We start from the raw sequence: 19420 nt of genomic DNA on the forward strand, positions 1-19420 counted from the left end.
AGCCACGAGTATGAAGAGCCACGAGTATGAAGAGCCACGAGCACGAAGAGCCACGAGTATGAAGAGCCACGAGTATGAAGAGCCACGAGCACGAAGAGCCACGAGTATGAAGAGCCACGAGCACAAAGAGTCACAAACACGAAGAGTCACAAACACGAAGAAACTTTATAAAGAGCAAATAGAATAAAAAACTAAAACTGAAATAAAGATATAACTGTAAAGATGAAACAACAACGTTTTTGTTTTTTTTTGGTTAATATTTTTCAATAATTCACACAATTTGTTGTGTTCAAATGTGTTTTTAACCAAAAATGAATAGGCTGAGGCTGTTCTTCTATAGGCCCTGTCCTTTTGAATGAAATGATTGTACAGAAAACTGAAACATCACATTAACACATTCACGAGGAAAAAAACACAGATGATGGAAGTTCAGTCTCAGCAGGACGGAGCGTGAGACTCAGAGGACGCCGGTGATGACGCCATGGACTTGAGCTTCCACATCACGATCACGCTGAGCTTCTGAAAAGGAAGAATGGAAACGCGTTTAAAATAGATCTTTACAGACGGTGCGAGCAGTGGATTTACTGAAAAATATACAGGTTTTATCTCAAGACACATAAAGAGAAGAGAGCGAGAAAACCCTGACCTCACTGACCTCATGCATCAGAACATCACACTCACCATGATGAGTTTATAAGCACTTTGCACAACTAACAAAGTGGACATTTGTCATCACAGTAATGCTAACAGTGCACTTCCTGATTCCTGGACAATTAACTGCTTTACAATTAGATGCAGACAGTACACAGGGGACTTGACCTGAAGAGCTGATTATACGAGAGCTGATCTGAAAAACACAAACGAAATCAGGTACAGGGCCTTTAACTTTAAACTTATCACAGGAATGAGAAGAAATAAAAAAAATCTTTTAACTCTCCCTCATCGAAAACACGTCTGAAGATGTTTTAGTGTCGTCCATGCATGTTTGAGTAATCTAGAGATCTCTACAGGGCCCTATTCAAACCCTCCTTACAGTTAGCAGTACGAGCCTGTACAAGACTCCACCCACAAGCCTACATCACCCATGTTTGAGACTCCACCCACAAGCCTACATCACCCATGTTTGAGGCTCCGCCCACAAGCCTACATCACCCACGTACGAGGCTCCGCCCACAAGCAGCCACCACCCATGTACGAGGCTCTGCCCACAAGCCTACACCACCCATGTACGAGGCTCCGCCCACAAGCCTACATCACCCATGTACGAGGCTCCGCCCACAAGCCGACACCACCCATGCTCCACACGACAATCCTCCATAAATAAACAAAAACATGACACAAACTGTGCACTATGACGTGACAAACCTGGTGTGATGTGCAGGAGTTTCATTCGTGCGATGCAGCTGATTGTGATTGTGCTCTGAAGGGGGAGGGGCTTAGCACAGAGAGCAAAGGGAGCGGAGGCTCAGAGTGTCAGAAAAAAAGTGAAACTTATAAAACATGTTAATACAGTGTTTGGGCGAATATAACATTTTTAAAACAATAAAAGGAAAGATCTAAATATGTTACAGTCAGTACCCCACAGAAGTAAATACCTCCTCTTTAATACCCCACAGAAGTAAATACCTCCTCTTTAATACCCCATAGAAGTAAATACCTCCTCTTTAATACCCCACAGAAGTAAATACCTCCTCTTTAATACCCCATAGAAGTAAATACCTCCTCTTTAATACCCCACAGAAGTAAATACCTCCTCTTTAATACCCCATAGAAGTAAATACCTCCTCTTTAATACACCACAGAAGTAAATACCTCCTCTTTAATACCCCACAGAAGTAAATACCTCCTCTTTAATACCCCATAGAAGTAAATACCTCCTCTTTAATACACCACAGAAGTAAATACCTCCTCTTTAATACACCACAGAAGTAAATACCTCCTCTTTAATACACCACAGAAGTAAATACCTCCTCTTTAATACCCCACAGAAGTAAATACCTCCTCTTTAATACCCCATAGAAGTAAATACCTCCTCTTTAATACCCCACAGAAGTAAATACCTCCTCTTTAATACCCCATAGAAGTAAATACCTCCTCTTTAATACCCCACAGAAGTAAATACCTCCTCTTTAATACCACACAGAAGTAAATACCTCCTCTTTAATACCCCATAGAAGTAAATACCTCCTCTTTAATACCCCACAGAAGTAAATACCTCCTCTTTAATACCCCACAGAAGTAAATACCTCCTCTTTAATACCCCACAGAAGTAAATACCTCCTCTTTAATACCCCACAGAAGTAAATACCTCCTCTTTAATACCCCACAGAAGTAAATACCTCCTCTTTAATACCCCACAGAAGTAAATACCTCCTCTTTAATACCCCACAGAAGTAAATACCTCCTCTTTAATACCCCATAGAAGTAAATACCTCCTCTTTAAGCGTAGTCTTGAGCCATGTTTGAAATTGAAAAACTATATATCCTCGTCTGACTTTGAGTGACAGCTGGTTTCCATGACGACCCCACTCTTCAGATGCCTCCTTGTGTTTTGAATGTGTCACTCATCACAAAAATAACCCAGGGTGTTGTTTTTCTGCTGCATTCGTCAGTGAGTCTTAATCATCGTAGACGCGACCTGAGCACTTCCACTTTAACTGTCAAAACAACATCTACTGCTTCAAGCCCCCTGCCCATGAAGCAGTTAGCAACCCGTTAGCTTCAGCCATGACCCGTTAGCTTCAGCCACGACCCGTTAGCTTCAGCCGCAACCTGTTAGCTTCAGCCACGACCCGTTAGCTTCAGCCACGACCCGTTAGCTTCAGCCGCAACCCGTTAGCTTCAGCCACGACCTGTTAGCTTCAGCCACGACCTGTTAGCTTCAGCCACGACCCGTTAGCTTCAGCCGCGACCCGTTAGCTTCAGCCGCAACCCGTTAGCTTCAGCCACGACCTGTTAGCTTCAGCCACGACCTGTTAGCTTCAGCAGTGACCCGTTAGCTTGGATAAAGCTCTGCACAGTTTGAACAGGGCCGGTTTAAAGCCACACTGTGGAACATGGATAAAGCTCTGCACAGTTGAATCTGTGGTTTAAAGTCTCGTGACTCTGGCCTTTGAGCAAAGTGCTTGATTCTGGGATGTAAATCCGAGTGAAATCTTTTGTGTGGACGACAGACCTGGGAGTCCTGGGAGATTCCTGTGGTTTTATTTTGGCGCAGTGTCTTTGGTTTTGACCTCCAGGGACCCCCTCACGCCTCCACACGTCCACCCCCAAAACCACGCACCTCCTGTGGGACGGATGTGCTGACGAAGCCCCTGACACTTCGTCTGTGCTCCAGCTCAGACGTGAGGAAATCCTGAGTCAGCAGCATCTGTGTGCGCCATCAGTGACCTCCCACCCCCACCCAGGCGCTCCGACGTCTCTGCGCACCATCAGTGTCCTCCGACGTCTCTGCGCACCATCAGTGACCTCCCACCCCCACCCAGACGCTCCGACGTCTCTGTGCACTAATGTGGAGAAAAAGCTCTTTACTCTGTGTTGACTGTGACGTTTGCAGGAACAAATAGTACATCCCAGAAATGGACTAAACCAGGACTAAACCAGGTCTAAACCAGGACTAAACCAGGAATAAACCAGGTCTAAACCAGGACTAAACCAGGACTAAACCAGGACTAAACCAGGACTAAACCAGGACTAAATCAGGTCTAAACCAGGACTAAACCAGGTCTAAACCAGGACTAAACCAGGAATAAACCAGGTCTAAACCAGGACTAAACCAGGACTAAACCAGGACTAAACCAGGACTAAACCAGGACTAAACCAGGACTAAACCAGGTCTAAACCAGGACTAAACCAGGTCTAAACCAGGACTAAACCAGGTCTAAACCAGGTCTAAACCAGGACTAAACCAGGACTAAACCAGGACTAAACCAGGACTAAACCAGGTCTAAACCAGGACTAAACCAGGACTAAACCAGGTCTAAACCAGGACTAAACCAGGACTAAACCAGGACTAAACCAGTATCTCTGATCTTCCAGCTGTTTTGTAGTGACGTGTTTGTTTTGACGGTTGAACATTTCTCAGCTGTGGTCAAATGAGCCTGACTCAACAAACCCTATCACACATGATTCAGAGTCTGTGGCTCCTGGGGGCCTCTGGGGGCCTCTGGGGGCCTCTGGGGGCCTCTGGCTGTCCCGCCACGTTCACGTTTAATCACACAGTTTCCAGTGTCTAACAGCTGTTGATGTAACTGAGCCAGAGTGAACAGAGTGATGTCACTGATCCCGACAATAAAACCACTCTTAGATAAACTGGATCACACTGGTGTGTGCGTGTTTTAGTCTGTGTGTGTGTGTGTGTGTGTGTGCGTGTTTTATTCTGTGTGTGTCATGACCCGCACCGTCCGCTCCACGTTTCACCTCCTGTCCTGCTCCTTCCCTCCCTCACCTGCCGGAGCTGGGCGGAGCTCCTGGCTCCTCCTGCGCGCAGCACAATCACCTCCACCTGCTGCGGAGCATAAGAGGAGCTGGGGCCAGACACTCGAAACGCTCGTCCTGAGTCTGAAACACAGACCTGGCACACGCGCTTGTTGTCATGGAGATGCCAATAAATTTCCACATTATGGCCTTAAACTAAATTCAAATATAAACAGTAAAAACAGACCAATCAGGTGCTTGTTTCTTGTAGCTTTAGCATCAGGTTTGACTGACAGTTGTCACGGCTCGTTGTTAAGCATCTCGCTCCTGATTGGCTCTTTGTGATTGTTTTCATTTGTATACAGCAGGGGTCAGCAACCCTGTGCCCGCGGGCGCCATGTCGCCCCCGAGCCCCACGCGAGTCGCCCCCGAGCCCCACGCGAGTCGCCCCCGAGCCCCACGCGAGTCGCCCCCGAGCCCCACGCGAGTCGCCCCCGAGCCCCACGCGAGTCGCCCCCGAGCCCCACGCGAGTCGCCCGCAGACGGTTCTAAAAATAACACAACTCACTAATGAGCTGCATCTAAAATGTTATTTTATTCTGTTACTATTTTTTTTTATCACCCTTGAGTTTATGTAGATTTAAAAATGACAATATCTTAAACATTTGTTCATTATACATGAAGTTTAGATAAGTTAAGGTGAACTTTGACCTCACTTCAAAGGTCAGTATTGTGCACGTGACAAATCCAGTGCTCCCTCTGTGAGGATGAAGCAGCAGACTCCAGAACATGGAAGAAAATAAAGAGAATCACTTTAATAAAGAGAATCACTTTAATAAAGAGAATCACTTTAATAAAGAGAATCACTTTAATAAAGAGAATCACTTTAATAAAGAGAATCACTTTAATAAAGAGAATCACTTTAATAAAGAGAATCACTTTAATAAAGAGAATCACTTTAATAAAGAGAATCACTTTAATAAAGAGAATCACTTTAATAAAGAGAATCACTTTAATAAAGAGAATCACTTTAATAAAGAGAATCACTTTCACAACAATTTAAGACAAAAGAAACGTGCGTCTCTGCAGAGCGACTGTGGAGACGGCAAAGTGTGTTTTTAGTTGATTTAGTTTTTTTTTCTTTAATAAACTAGTTTTGTGTATGTTTTTGTGTGTTTTTAGTTAATACGTTTTGTGTGTGTTTTTAATTAAACTGTGTGTGTTTTTTGTGTTTTTAATAAAACTGTGTGTGTTTTGTGTGTTTTTAATTAAACTGTGTGTGTTTTGTGTGTTTTTAATTAAACTGTGTGTGTTTTGTGTGTTTTTAATAAAACTGTGTGTGTTTTGTGTGTTTTTAATTAAACTGTGTGTGTTTTGTGTGTTTTTAATTAAACTGTGTGTTTTGTGTGTTTTTAATAAAACTGTGTGTGTTTTGTGTGTTTTTAATTAAACTGTGTGTGTTTTGTGTGTTTTTAATTAAACTGTGTGTGTTTTGTGTGTTTTTGCCACAGGTGGCAGCCAGAGCCGGAGTTTACGACGTCCTCGACGCTTTGGGCTTTTCCGAGTTTGAAAACCCTCGGGACTCGCCATTGGCCAGACTCCGTCACCGATGGCAACGACAGGAAGTGAGATCACTTCCTGTGAGAGGCCAGTTCATCTGAAGAGAGGGAGAGAAAGAGAAGAGAGAGAAGAAAGAGAAGAAAGAGAGAAGAGTGGGAGGGAGAAAAGAGAGAAGAAAAGAGAAGGAGGGAGCGAGTGGGGGCGAGAAAAAAAAGAGAGGGGGAGAGAAAGGAAGGGAGACAGAGGGAGAGAGATTGAGAGAGGGAGAGATCTTCTTCTTCTTCTTCTTCTTCTTCTTGAACCTGCCTCTCTCTTTGTTTGTTTGGAATTGAAATGTTTTTTATTCTGTTTAGTTTATTTTTTTTGGCTCTAAAAAGTAGTTTTTGGACTGTGTAGTTTAAAATATTTCTCTTGGTTTTATTTTGAAAAATCGTTTCCGCTGTAGATCCGCAGAATGTTACAGTTTCATTTAAATTTTTCTCTTAAAAACGGCAGAATCATTTGTTTATAACGAGTCCATTTTTTATGCTGTTTTAATTTGAGTGGTTTTGAATGTAAAGCTCCATATTCCTCTGTTCTCTGATCTGTCTCCACATCACACAAACTCCTGGACGTCTCAGAAACTCAAAACACTCTGTTCCACCTTGTGATGTCATCATGTGGTGATACAGGAAGTGCTCCGCTGTGTTTTTAAACTCCACCTTCACTAGAATCATCTGGATCATTTCAGTCCTGGAGTCGTCTCTTATCTCGACTGAACTAAAGGTAAAAGTGGGAGGAGTTAACATGAAAACTACCACTTGATGACATCACAAGGTGGAACAGAGTGTTTTGAGCTTTATAGATGTTACAGACTAATAATAAAGTGTGACTGAAACGTGTGAATGAAACAAAACACGACTCCAGTGTGTTTTTGAGGGCACAGTTTTATAACATGGATTAAAGCTGCAGTTTTGTGTGATACAGCTCCTTTAAAATGTTTCTTTTTTAACTGAAACTGTCATTTCTTAGTTGTGTTTTTCTTGTTGAGATATTCAAACGGTGATGGACACAGATGTGACTCGTGTCAGAACAGACTTGAAAATGTGCCGTGTTTTTAGAAAGAAAAAAAAACATGACCTTTAATTTCTATAGTTTTTTACATTTTTATGCTTTTTTAAAAAATGTGTTTTTAGTTTGTGATATTCTGCCTGTCCTGACGATAATTAAACATGGACCAATCACACGCCTGGCTCCGCCCCCTCATTCAGAGTGTTTATGTAATTAAACATGGACCAATCACACGCCTGGCTCCGCCCCTCATTGAGTGTTTATGTAATTAAACATGGACCAATCACACGCCTGGCTCCGCCCCTCATTGAGTGTTTATGTAATTAAACATGGACCAATCACACGCCTGGCTCCGCCCCTCATTGAGTGTTTATGTAATTAATCATGGACCAATCACACGCCTGGCTCCGCCCCTCATTGAGTGTTTATGTAATTAAACATGGACCAATCACGCGCCTCCATCTGCTCGTGTTGGGCGTTCAAAGCCCAAACTCTAAAGTGTTTTTAATCTGCGTTTCAAACAGGAGACTTTTTTGTGTAAATTGTAACTTATTCTTAAAGTGAAAACACAAAGTGCTGTGTTTTATTTGGGATGAAGACGATTCTTTGGTTCATAAATGTGTGAAAATCCACAGACAAACACTTTTTTAGGTTTTTAGCTGCTCCAGATTCAAATCAGGAGACTCGTTTCCATGACGTTGATTTGTTTAGGTTCAGGCATGTTCAAACTTCACGCACACACGTTCAGTGTCTTGCTCAAGGACACAATGGCAGCATTCATCTGTGCGAGCTGGAATCACACCGTCAACCTGTGGCTCAGTGGATCTGACCTCTGAGGTTTATGTCCAGAGCAGGATTTGAACAAACAGATGATCAATTTTTTCAATTCAATTCATTTATTTTTGTAACGCCCAAAATCACAACAACAGTTGTCTCGAAGGGCGTTCATGTTTTGGTTGATGGGGGAAACCGGAGTACCCGGAGGAAACCCATCCAGACACGAGGAGAAACATGAAAAACTCCACACAGAAAGGCCTGGGCGACCCGGGGATCGAACCAAACCTTCTGCTGTGAGACATGAGCCACTCAGCCACCGTGCCGCCAATCAGATCAGAGGACAAATGCTCTACCGACTGAGCCACTGAAACAGATAAGTTAAAGACGCATTCTGTAACTTTTCTGGTCTACGACAGGTGGCTGCTTGTGTCAGGGGCACATCACACCAGGTTTGTCACGTCATAGTGCACAGTTTGTGTCATGTTTAGGTTTATTTATGGAGGATTGTTGTGTGGAGCGTGGGTGATGTAGGCCTGTGGGAGGAGCCTCGTACATGGGTGATGTAGGCCTGTGGGAGGAGCCTCGTACATGGGTGATGTAGGCTTGTGGGCGGAGCCTCGTACACGGGTGATGTAGGCTTGTGGGCGGAGTCTCGTACATGGATGATGTAGGCTTGTGGGAGGAGCCTTGTACATGGGTGATGTAGGCCTGTGGGAGGAGCCTCGTACATGGGTGATGTAGGCTTGTGGGCGGAGCCTCGTACATGGGTGATGTAGGCTTGTGGGCGGAGTCTCGTACATGGGTGATGTAGGCCTGTGGGAGGCGCCTCGTACATGGGTGATGTAGGCTTGTGGGCGGAGTCTCGTACATGGGTGATGTAGGCTTGTGGGCGGAGCATCGTACATGGGTGATGTAGGCTTGTGGGCGGAGCCTCGTACACGGGTGATGTAGGCTTGTGGGCGGAGCCTCGTACATGGGTGAATAGGGCCGGGGAGAGATCTCTAGATTACTCAAACATGCATGGACGACAACTTCAGAGGCTCAATGAGAAGAAACGACTAGAACATGGACAAACATCTGAAGCTGAAGAACAGCTCAGATTTAAGATTTCTTCAAACATTTTCTCCTGAAATCCCAAATCTGCTCCCGCTCCTCCGCTGAGCCGACGTGTCCAGACTCCAAGTCCAGAGACGGGAACTCACAAAACAAATGCTGCTTTGTGCTACATATTTCATAATAAGAGGCTTAGAACATCAAAAGGCTAACCACTCTGCGTTTGATCTGGACAGGTAACGGCTTAATTAAAATCCCCCTCGGACAAAAAGAACGACTGTTTCGGGATTAATTCAAAAACGGCAAAAGACAGAGCCCCTTTGAAACCTCTACACCCTGAGGTTTGTCTGCCAGGCCGACCTCGGGTTTGAAGTGAGGAAGTGTTTTTGATCAAACTGGGATTACGGCGAGGACGGCTGGGCGCTTTATCTTTTAGAGTTTATTTCCGGTGCGTCATGTTCGTTTATGTCGTTCCTGATCCCGTTTTTTGGAGCTACAGGATCAGATGAGAGCCAAAAGTTATAATTGATCAGAATGAAGGACGTCACAAGACCTGATAAAGTCTGAGTTTAGTCTCATAAAGTCTGAGTTTAGTCTCACTTTAGACTTGATAAAGTCTGAGTTTAGTCTCACTTTAGATCTGATAAAGTCTGAGTTTAGTCTCACTTTAGACCTGATAAAGTCTGGGTTTAGTCTCACTTTAGACCTGATAAAGTCTGAGTTTAGTCTCACTTTAGACCTGATAAAGTCTGAGTTTAGTCTCACTTTAGACCTGATAAAGTTCTGGTTTAGTCTCACTTTAGACCTGATAAAGTCTGAGTTTAGTCTCACTTTAGACCCGATAAAGTCCGGGTTTAGTCTCACTTTAGACCCGATAAAGTCCGGGTTTAGTCTCACTTTAGACCTGATAAAGTCCGAGTTTAGTCTCACTTTAGACCTGATAAAGTCTGAGTTTAGTCTCACTTTAGACCTGATAAAGTCTGAGTTTAGTCTCACTTTAGATCTGATAAAGTCCGAGTTTAGTCTCACTTTAGACCTGATAAAGTCTGAGTTTAGTCTCACTTTAGACCTGATAAAGTCTGAGTTTAGTCTCACTTTAGACCCGATAAAGTCCGGGTTTAGTCTCACTTTAGACCCGATAAAGTCCGAGTTTAGTCTCACTTTAGACCCGATAAAGTCTGAGTTTAGTCTCACTTTAGACCCGATAAAGTCTGGGTTTAGTCTCACTTTAGACCTGATAAAGTCTGGGTTTAGTCTCACTTTAGACCTGATAAAGTCTGAGTTTAGTCTCACTTTAGACCCGATAAAGTCCGGGTTTAGTCTCACTTTAGACCTGATAAAGTCAGAGTTTAGTCTCACTTTAGACCTGATAAAGTCTGGGTTTAGTCTCACTTTAGACCTGACAAAGTCTGAGTTTAGTCTCACTTTAGACCTGATAAAGTCCTGGTTTAGTCTCACTTTAGACCTGATAAAGTCTGAGTTTAGTCTCACTTTAGACCTGATAAAGTTCTGGTTTAGTCTCACTTTAGACCTGATAAAGTCTGAGTTTAGTCTCACTTTAGACCTGATAAAGTCCGAGTTTAGTCTCACTTTAGACCTGATAAAGTCTGAGTTTAGTCTCACTTTAGACCTGATAAAGTCCGAGTTTAGTCTCACTTTAGACCTGATAAAGTCTGAGTTTAGTCTCACTTTAGACCTGATAAAGTCTGAGTTTAGTCTCACTTTAGACCTGATAAAGTCTGGGTTTAGTCTCACTTTAGACCTGATAAAGTCTGAGTTTAGTCTCACTTTAGACCTGATAAAGTTCTGGTTTAGTCTCACTTTAGACCTGATAAAGTTCTGGTTTAGTCTCACTTTAGACCTGATAAAGTCTGAGTTTAGTCTCACTTTAGACCTGATAAAGTTCTGGTTTAGTCTCACTTTAGACCTGATAAAGTTCTGGTTTAGTCTCACTTTAGACCTGATAAAGTTCTGGTTTAGTCTCACTTTAGACCTGATAAAGTCTGAGTTTAGTCTCACTTTAGACCTGATAAAGTCTGAGTTTAGTCTCACTTTAGACCTGATAAAGTCTGAGTTTAGTCTCACTTTAGACCTGATAAAGTCTGAGTTTAGTCTCACTTTAGACCTGATAAAGTCTGAGTTTAGTCTCACTTTAGACCTGATAAAGTCTGAGTTTAGTCTCACTTTAGACCTGATAAAGTCTGAGTTTAGTCTCACTTTAGACCTGATAAAGTCTGAGTTTAGTCTCACTTTAGACCTGATAAAGTCCGAGTTTAGTCTCACTTTAGACCTGATAAAGCGATTGGCTGAACCTCAGATAAAGTCCCGCCTTTACCCAGACACTTTAAACTGGAGCTAACACCATTAGCCTGGTTAGCCTCCTTAGCCTTGTTAGCCTCATTAGCCTTGTTAGCCTCATTAGCCTTATTAGCCTCATTAGCCTCCTTAGCCTTGTTAGCCTCATTAGCCTTGTTAGCCTCGTTAGCCTCATCCCACCTCAATGTTGGTTGTGTCCTTGGGCAAGACACTTCACATGGAGAGTAGAGAGCATGTACTATGGAACCTTTCTGGTACAGGCTCCATGGGGATGTTCTTGCTTTGGAAGGTTTCAGAGTATGGCATAAAACTGTCTATCTCCATGGAGACCTGCAGGTGAAGGCCAGGTTCTACGTCAGATCTGTGGAGCGGTGACCACACTCATAGAACACAGGTTTCTTCAAGTTATTTTTGAGCAATAAAAACAGCCAAATGATTATGATCTCCATGGAGACGAGCACATAGAGGACCAGCCCTAGAGAAGTTACATAATGAGGCTTTAAAACGAATTAGAGTTCTTCTGTGTAACAATGTGCGCTCACATCACTGGAGCGCCCCTCTCCCACACCCCTCTCCCACACCCCTCTCCCACACCCCTCTCCCACACCCCTCTCCCTCACCCCTCTCCCACACCCCTCTCCCTCACCCGCCTCCCACACCCCTCTCCCACACCCCTCTCCCACACCCCTCTCCCACACCCCTCTCCCTCACCCCTCTCCCTCACCCCTCTCCCACACCCCTCACCCGCCTCCCACACCCCTCTCCCACACCCCTCTCCCACACCCCTCTCCCACACCCCTCACCCGCCTCCCACACCCCTCTCCCACACCCCTCACCCGCCTCCCACACCCCTCTCCCACACCCCTCTCCCGGACCCCTCTCCCACACCCCTCTCCCACACCCCCACACCCCTCTCCCACACCCCTCTCCCTCACCCCTCTCCCACACCCCTCTCCCTCACCCCTCTCCCACACCCCTCTCCCACACCCCTCTCCCACACCCTTCTCCCACACCCCTCTCCCACACCCCTCTCCCTCACCCCTCTCCCACACCCCTCTCCCACACCCCTCTCCCTCACCCCTCTCCCACACCCCTCTCCCTCACCCCTCTCCCACACCCCTCTCCCTCACCCCTCTCCCACACCCCTCTCCCTCACCCCTCTCCCACACCCCTCTCCCTCACCCCTCTCCCACACCCCTCTCCCTCACCCCTCTCCCACACCCCTCTCCCTCACCCCTCTCCCACACCCCTCTCCCAGACCCCTGTCCGGTGCAGATAAGCCCAGCAAACGGAGCCCGGCGCTGGGGCGATACGTCCCAGGTTTCCCTTTGAACCTGGGTCCAGCTCCATCTCATCCAACGCTCTGTGAAACGTGAGCCAGTCGATCTCAAAACTCCAGATTAGGATTCACAAAGGAGCCATTGAAACAGGCGGCACGAGGATGAGGCCCGCGAGGTCCACGGTGCCTGACGAGGTCCAGGAGAGGAGCGTTACAGGCGCCTCCGCATCGCTCGCATCTGTAATAAGCGCATGGCGTAAGGCTCTTAAAAGGACGGAGTCCAGTGTCCTCCATATTAAAGGCACTGCACAGCCCAGTGAGCAGACGAATAAAAGGACCAATAAAAGGACGAATAAAAAGACCAATAAAATAAAAAGACAAATAAAAAGATGGATAGAAACAGAGGAGGAGCATCACTGAAGCACATTCACCTCAAAATGATGCATAAGAGTGAGCTTGGCAGAGGCTAGGGCGCCTGCTAGCACACGCCGGGCCTCTGCTAGCACACGCCGGGCCTCTACTAGCACACGCCGGGCCTCTGCTAGCACACGCCGGGCCTCTGCTAGCACACGCCGGGCCTCTGCTAGCACACGCCGGGCCTCTGCTAGCACACGCCGGGCCTCTGCTAGCACACGCCGGGCCGAGTAAAAGTTTATCTGCGAGTCCAGTGTGAGTGATGTAGTGGACAGGACTCTCTGTAAATCTCACTAATGCTACAGGCACAAGCTCAAAAATGAAACCCGAGACCCAAGGCCAAGACCTGAGACCTGAGACCTGAGACCTCGACACCCCGAGACCCCGAGTCCCGAGACCTTAGACCTGAGGGCCGAGACCCAAGACACCGAGACCCTGAGACTTTGAGACCTGAGCTGAGACCCAAGACCTGAGCTCCGACCCGAGCTCCGACCCGAGCTCCGACCCCAGCTCCGACCCGAGCTCCGACCCGAGCTCCGACCCGAGCTCCGACCCGAGCTCCGACCCGAGCTCCGACCCCAGCTCCGACCCGAGCTCCGACCCGAGCTCCGACCCGAGCTCCGACCCGAGCTCAGACCCGAGCTCCGACCCGAGCTCCGACCCGAGCTCAGACCCGAGCTCTGACGCAGCTGCCAGACGCATTTCCAAAGTCGTGTAAAACATTTGACCAGGATCCGCAGCTGCTGCCTCTTCCGGCCCTGGAGACTGTGGACTTCGGAGTTTTCTGGAAAGATTCTGCAACGAGAATGTGCAGAATGTGACGTGTGTTTGAAAACACCACAGTGAGGCCGAGCGTGAGGTCAAAGACGCTGGACCTCACTCTTACTCTTTTAAACATGACAGAATGAATTCATGTAAACAGTTTAAAGGACCGAGGTTAATCCTCACTGACCATCAGAACATCCTGAGTATTCACCATGATGAGTTTATAAGTGCTTTTCACAACTGTCAGAGACCACAGTCTAACAACAACTATCATGCTAATGTGCACTCCCTGATTATCAAGATGTACAGTGGGTTGATTTGTATAAAATGTTCAGTGTCATGTGACCAACAAGTGAACAGTGATTCTTTTTAAAACGGCTCTGTAACGATTCTCTGGGGCTTTAAATCACAAACTGAATTTAAAGGTTTGGATTTGCCAAAGTTACGTAACACGACTGTTCCTTATAGACTCCTTGTGTTATTTTCATCCACATATAAAAAATGATTTTTTTTTTGTCAAATCTTAACTGTAATGATGTTTTAACTTGTCAAATGCACTTTAAAGACCTAAAACACCGAGACGCAAAGATAACTCCACTGAAGATGAGCCGTAACTGATATGAGCCACAACTGAAACGAGCCGTAACTGATACGAGGTCACGACGATACTCAAAAAAACAAACACCTGAGTTCATACATAGACTGTATATATAAATGGACAGAGCTAACCTGCTAGCATAGACTGTATATATAAATGGGCAGAGCTAACGTGCTAGCATAGACTGTATATATAAGTGGACATGGCTAATCTTTTAGCCCAGACTGTACATATAAACAGACATTGCTAACCTGCTAGCTGCCATGTTCCAAACAGGAAGTGCTCATGTGCGCACTTCCTGCTCCATCGACTCTGGCTCCAGTTCATTTCTGTGTAAACCTGTCGCTCTCTCTCTGTAATTCTGTAACTAATTGTAAACAAATGTGTTTGTTTAGTGTTTGGGACGGTTCATTTTCTAGGACGTCTCCTCGTCTCTGGACACAGCTGGAGTTTATAAAACACTAAACATGATCCACACGGTTAAAGTCTAAAGTTTACAGAAAAGTTCCATAGTGCACCTCCCTGGACGCCTTTGCGTCACAGGGCAGACGCTTGAAACAGCGCCTCTCCTGGCAGAAATGGGAATTAACAATCAGAAGGTAAAGTAAATAAAAGTCCTTCTCTGTGAATGTGACGCTAATAAAGCCAGGGGTTTTTGTTCGTTTTGAAGAATGGGTCTGGAGACGGTTTATGGAATTCAACAACAGTCCAGAGCGTTATCTATGACGCAACTAAACTGTCAAAATTCAAATGGAGCATTATTGCATTAAACTCAAGTCCGGGGACGACAGTTTAACACATTCCTGACGTGTTCTGTTAAACCTGCTCATGTTAAGTGTTTGGTATGTTCCGTGTCAACTTCCAAACTGATTATTACGGCGAAAAATGATTTAGAATTAACAAAAGTAGAAATGAAAAGTGTAATAGTCTCGGGTTGGAGTTTTATGGAGCACATCTTGTTCTAATGAAAGCAGTGTAGTAGAAAATTGTCCTGGTACACGGACCAAACCACAGCACTTATTTACTCCACTCGGAAAAAGAGTTAAGAACTGAACAGAAGAAGCCTATACACTGTTCCGGAATGTTGTGTTGGCTTTGGGATACACGGAGCTCGGCACGGGCGGAAAAAAGGCATAAAACTTCTTACAAGGCACTAAAGGGTTTCCAGGGTTTAATATTGTGGTTTGTGCCGTTGGATTTTAAAGGAAAAGTCCGTAGATGTTGGGAATAGCTTTGGGGGTCTAGGAAAAACGAGCGGGAATGTCGGCACACCTGTCTGACGTCCCAGAGAGATAATGACACAGCTCAGATGGGAAAGAGAAGACGTCTAGACCATAGACTGTGTGAAGAAGAGGAGAGAGTGAGACGTCACCCACAGGATGAAGCTCGTCGAGGCCAGAGCCAAAGTTTCATAGCAACGAAAGAGTCAATATCTGATTTACAGACGCAATAGTGAAATAAAAAGCCCAGGATCATGTAGAGGGTTAATACGAACATTTAAGACCAGAATGAGACGGACACAGAGACAGAGAGAGGACAGAGGACAGAGAGAGGACAGAGGACAGAGAGAGGACAGAGAGAGGACAGAGGACAGAGAGAGGACAGAGAGAGGACAGAGGACAGAGAGAGGACAGAGGACAGAGAGAGGACAGAGAGGGGACAGAGAGAGGACAGAGGACAGAGAGAGGACAGAGGACAGAGAGAGGACAGAGGACAGAGAGAGGACAGAGAGAGGACAGAGGACAGAGAGAGGACAGAGAGAGGACAGAGGACAGAGAGAGGACAGAGGACAGAGAGAGGACAGAGAGGGGACAGAGAGAGGACAGAGAGGGGACAGAGAGAGGACAGAGAGGGGACAGAGAGAGGACAGAGGACAGAGAGAGGACAGAGAGAGGACAGAGAGAGGACAGAGGACAGAGAGAGGACAGAGAGGGGACAGAGAGAGGACAGAGGACAGAGAGAGGACAGAGAGGGGACAGAGAGAGGACAGAGGACAGAGAGAGGACAGAGGACAGAGAGAGGACAGAGGACAGAGAGAGGACAGAGAGGGGACAGAGAGAGGACAGAGAGGGGACAGAGAGAGGACAGAGGACACAGAGGACAGAGGGGGCACTGTTCAACACAGAAACTGAACTGGGGCCAGAGTCGATGGAGCAGGAAGTGCGCCCATGATCACTTCCTGTTTGGAAGCTAGCAGGTTAGCTATGTCCATTTATATAAACAGATTTGGACGAACAGTTGAAAAAGTGGATTCAACAAACAATAATAAACCAAAGACAAAAGACTAAAATAAAAGTGAAAATCCTGATTAAACCCAAACAAAACCAGGACGACTGTAAAACAACTAAACTACAGCTTTTTTAGTTCAATTCAATTCATTTATTTTTGTAACGCCCAAAATCACAACAACAGTTGAGAAGGGTGTTCATGTTTTGGTTGATGGGGGAAACCGGAGTACCCGGAGGAAACCCATCCAGACACGAGGAGAAACATGAAAAACTCCACACAGAAAGGCCTGGTGACCCGGGGATCAACCAAACCTTCTGCTGTGAGACATGAGTGTTTTGCTGACTTGAAGGAGGAGTACATACACAATGTGTACGTATATATATATATATATATATATATATATATATATATATATATATATATATATATATATATATATATATATATATATATATATATATATATATATATATAATACAGTATACTTGGGTACAATATATTTGAGTATAGTATACTTTGTAGAGTATACTTGGGTACCATATACTTGAGTACAGTATACTTTAGTATAGTACACTTGAGTGCAGTATACTTTGTAGAGTATACTTGAGTACGTGAATACTTGATTACAGTATACTATACTTAGGTACCGTATATTAGAGTACAGTATACTTGATTACAGAATACTTGAGTATACTTGTGTAAAGTATACTTTGTAGAGTATACTTGAGTACATATACTTGAGTACATATACTTGAGTACATATACTTGAGTACAGTATATTTGAGTACATATACTTGAGTACAGTATACTTGGGTACAGTATACTTGAGTACAGTATACTTGAGTACATATACTTGAGTACAGTATATTTGAGTACATATACTTGAGTACATATACTTGAGTACATATACTTGAGTACATATACTTGAGTACAGTATACTTGAGTACATATACTTGAGTACATATACTTGAGTACATATACTTGAGTACAGTATATTTGAGTACATATACTTGAGTACAGTATATTTGAGTACATATACATGAGTACATATACTTGAGTACATATACTTGAGTACATATACTTGAGTACAGTATATTTGAGTACATATACTTGAGTACATATACTTGAGTACATATACTTGAATACATATACTTGAGTACAGTATATTTGAGTACAGTATATTTGAGTACATATACTTGAGTACATATACTTGAGTACATATACTTGAGTACAGTATATTTGAGTACATATACTTGAGTACATATACTTGAGTACATATACTTGAGTACAGTATACTTGAGTACATATACTTGAGTCCATATACTTGAGTATATATACTTGAGTACAGTATATTTGAGTACATATACTTGAGTACAGTATATTTGAGTACATATACTTGAGTACAGTATATTTGAGTACATATACTTGAGTACATATACTTGAGTACATATACTTGAGTACAGTATATTTGAGTACATATACTTGAGTACATATACTTGAGTACATATACTTGAGTACAGTATACTTGAGTACATATACTTGAGTACATATACTTGAGTACATATACTTGAGTACAGTATATTTGAGTACATATACTTGAGTACATATACTTGAGTACATATACTTGAGTACATATACTTGAGTACAGTATATTTGAGTACATATACTTGAGTACATATACTTGAGTACATATACTTGAGTACATATACTTGAGTACAGTATATTTGAGTACATATACTTGAGTACATATACTTGAGTACATATACTTGAATACATATACTTGAGTACAGTATATTTGAGTACAGTATATTTGAGTACATATACTTGAGTACATATACTTGAGTACATATACTTGAGTACATATACTTGAGTACATATACTTGAGTACAGTATATTTGAGTACATATACTTGAGTACATATACTTGAGTACATATACTTGAGTACATATACTTGAGTACAGTATATTTGAGTACATATACTTGAGTACAGTATATTTGAGTACATATACTTGAGTACATATACTTGAGTACATATACTTGAGTACATATACTTGAGTACAGTATATTTGAGTACATATACTTGAGTACATATACTTGAGTACATATATTTGAGTACATATACTTGAGTACAGTATATTTGAGTACATATACTTGAGTACATATACTTGAGTACATATACTTGAGTACATATACTTGAGTACAGTATATTTGAGTACATATACTTGAGTACATATACTTGAGTACATATACTTGAGTACATATACTTGAGTGCAGTATATTTGAGTACATATACTTGAGTACATATACTTGAGTACATATACTTGAGTACATATACTTGAGTACATATACTTGAGTACAGTATATTTGAGTACATATACTTGAGTACAGTATATTTGAGTACATATACTTGAGTACATATACTTGAGTACATATACTTGAGTACATATACTTGAGTACAGTATATTTGAGTACATATACTTGAGTACATATACTTGAGTACATATATTTGAGTACATATACTTGAGTACAGTATATTTGAGTACATATACTTGAGTACATATACTTGAGTACATATACTTGAGTACATATACTTGAGTACAGTATATTTGAGTACATATACTTGAGTACATATACTTGAGTACATATACTTGAGTACATATACTTGAGTGCAGTATATTTGAGTACATATACTTGAGTACATATACTTGAGTACATATACTTGAGTACATATACTTGAGTACAGTTCTATCTTTTTTTCTGGACTCCACAGCATCTATCTTCTCTCTTTTTTGCTGCTATTTCACTTTTTGCTCTTTCCCTCTAACTTTACTCTCTCTCTTTACTCTGTCTCTCTCTTTACTCTGTCTCTCTCTGCTTTCTGTTTCTCTCTTCCTCTCTTTTTCTGTCCTCTCTCGCACTTTCTCTAACATTTGTGTATTCCTCTTCTTGCTATTTGATTTTTC

The 19420-nt window shown here is 43.4% G+C and overlaps 1 protein-coding gene across 4 annotated transcripts in view; it reads left to right on the forward strand.

Annotated features, from left to right (window-relative positions):
- Window positions 1-19420, forward strand: part of pald1a (phosphatase domain containing paladin 1a) — a 290101-nt gene that overhangs the window by 76069 nt on the left and 194612 nt on the right. Inside the window, exon 20 of one of the 4 annotated variants that reach the window (XM_033985386.2) lies at window positions 5928-7237. In XM_033985386.2, the coding sequence (XP_033841277.1) occupies window positions 5928-6077 (150 nt within the window). In that variant the 3' untranslated portion in view covers window positions 6078-7237. Of the gene's footprint in view, window positions 1-5927; window positions 7238-19420 lie in introns of those variants that run through there. The other 3 variants (XM_055229721.1, XM_055229719.1, XM_055229720.1) reach the window with 3 other exon arrangements.

Source organism: Periophthalmus magnuspinnatus, chromosome 19 (genome assembly GCF_009829125.3).
Source record: "Periophthalmus magnuspinnatus isolate fPerMag1 chromosome 19, fPerMag1.2.pri, whole genome shotgun sequence".
In the NCBI taxonomy this organism is placed as follows: Eukaryota; Metazoa; Chordata; class Actinopteri; order Gobiiformes; family Gobiidae; genus Periophthalmus; species Periophthalmus magnuspinnatus.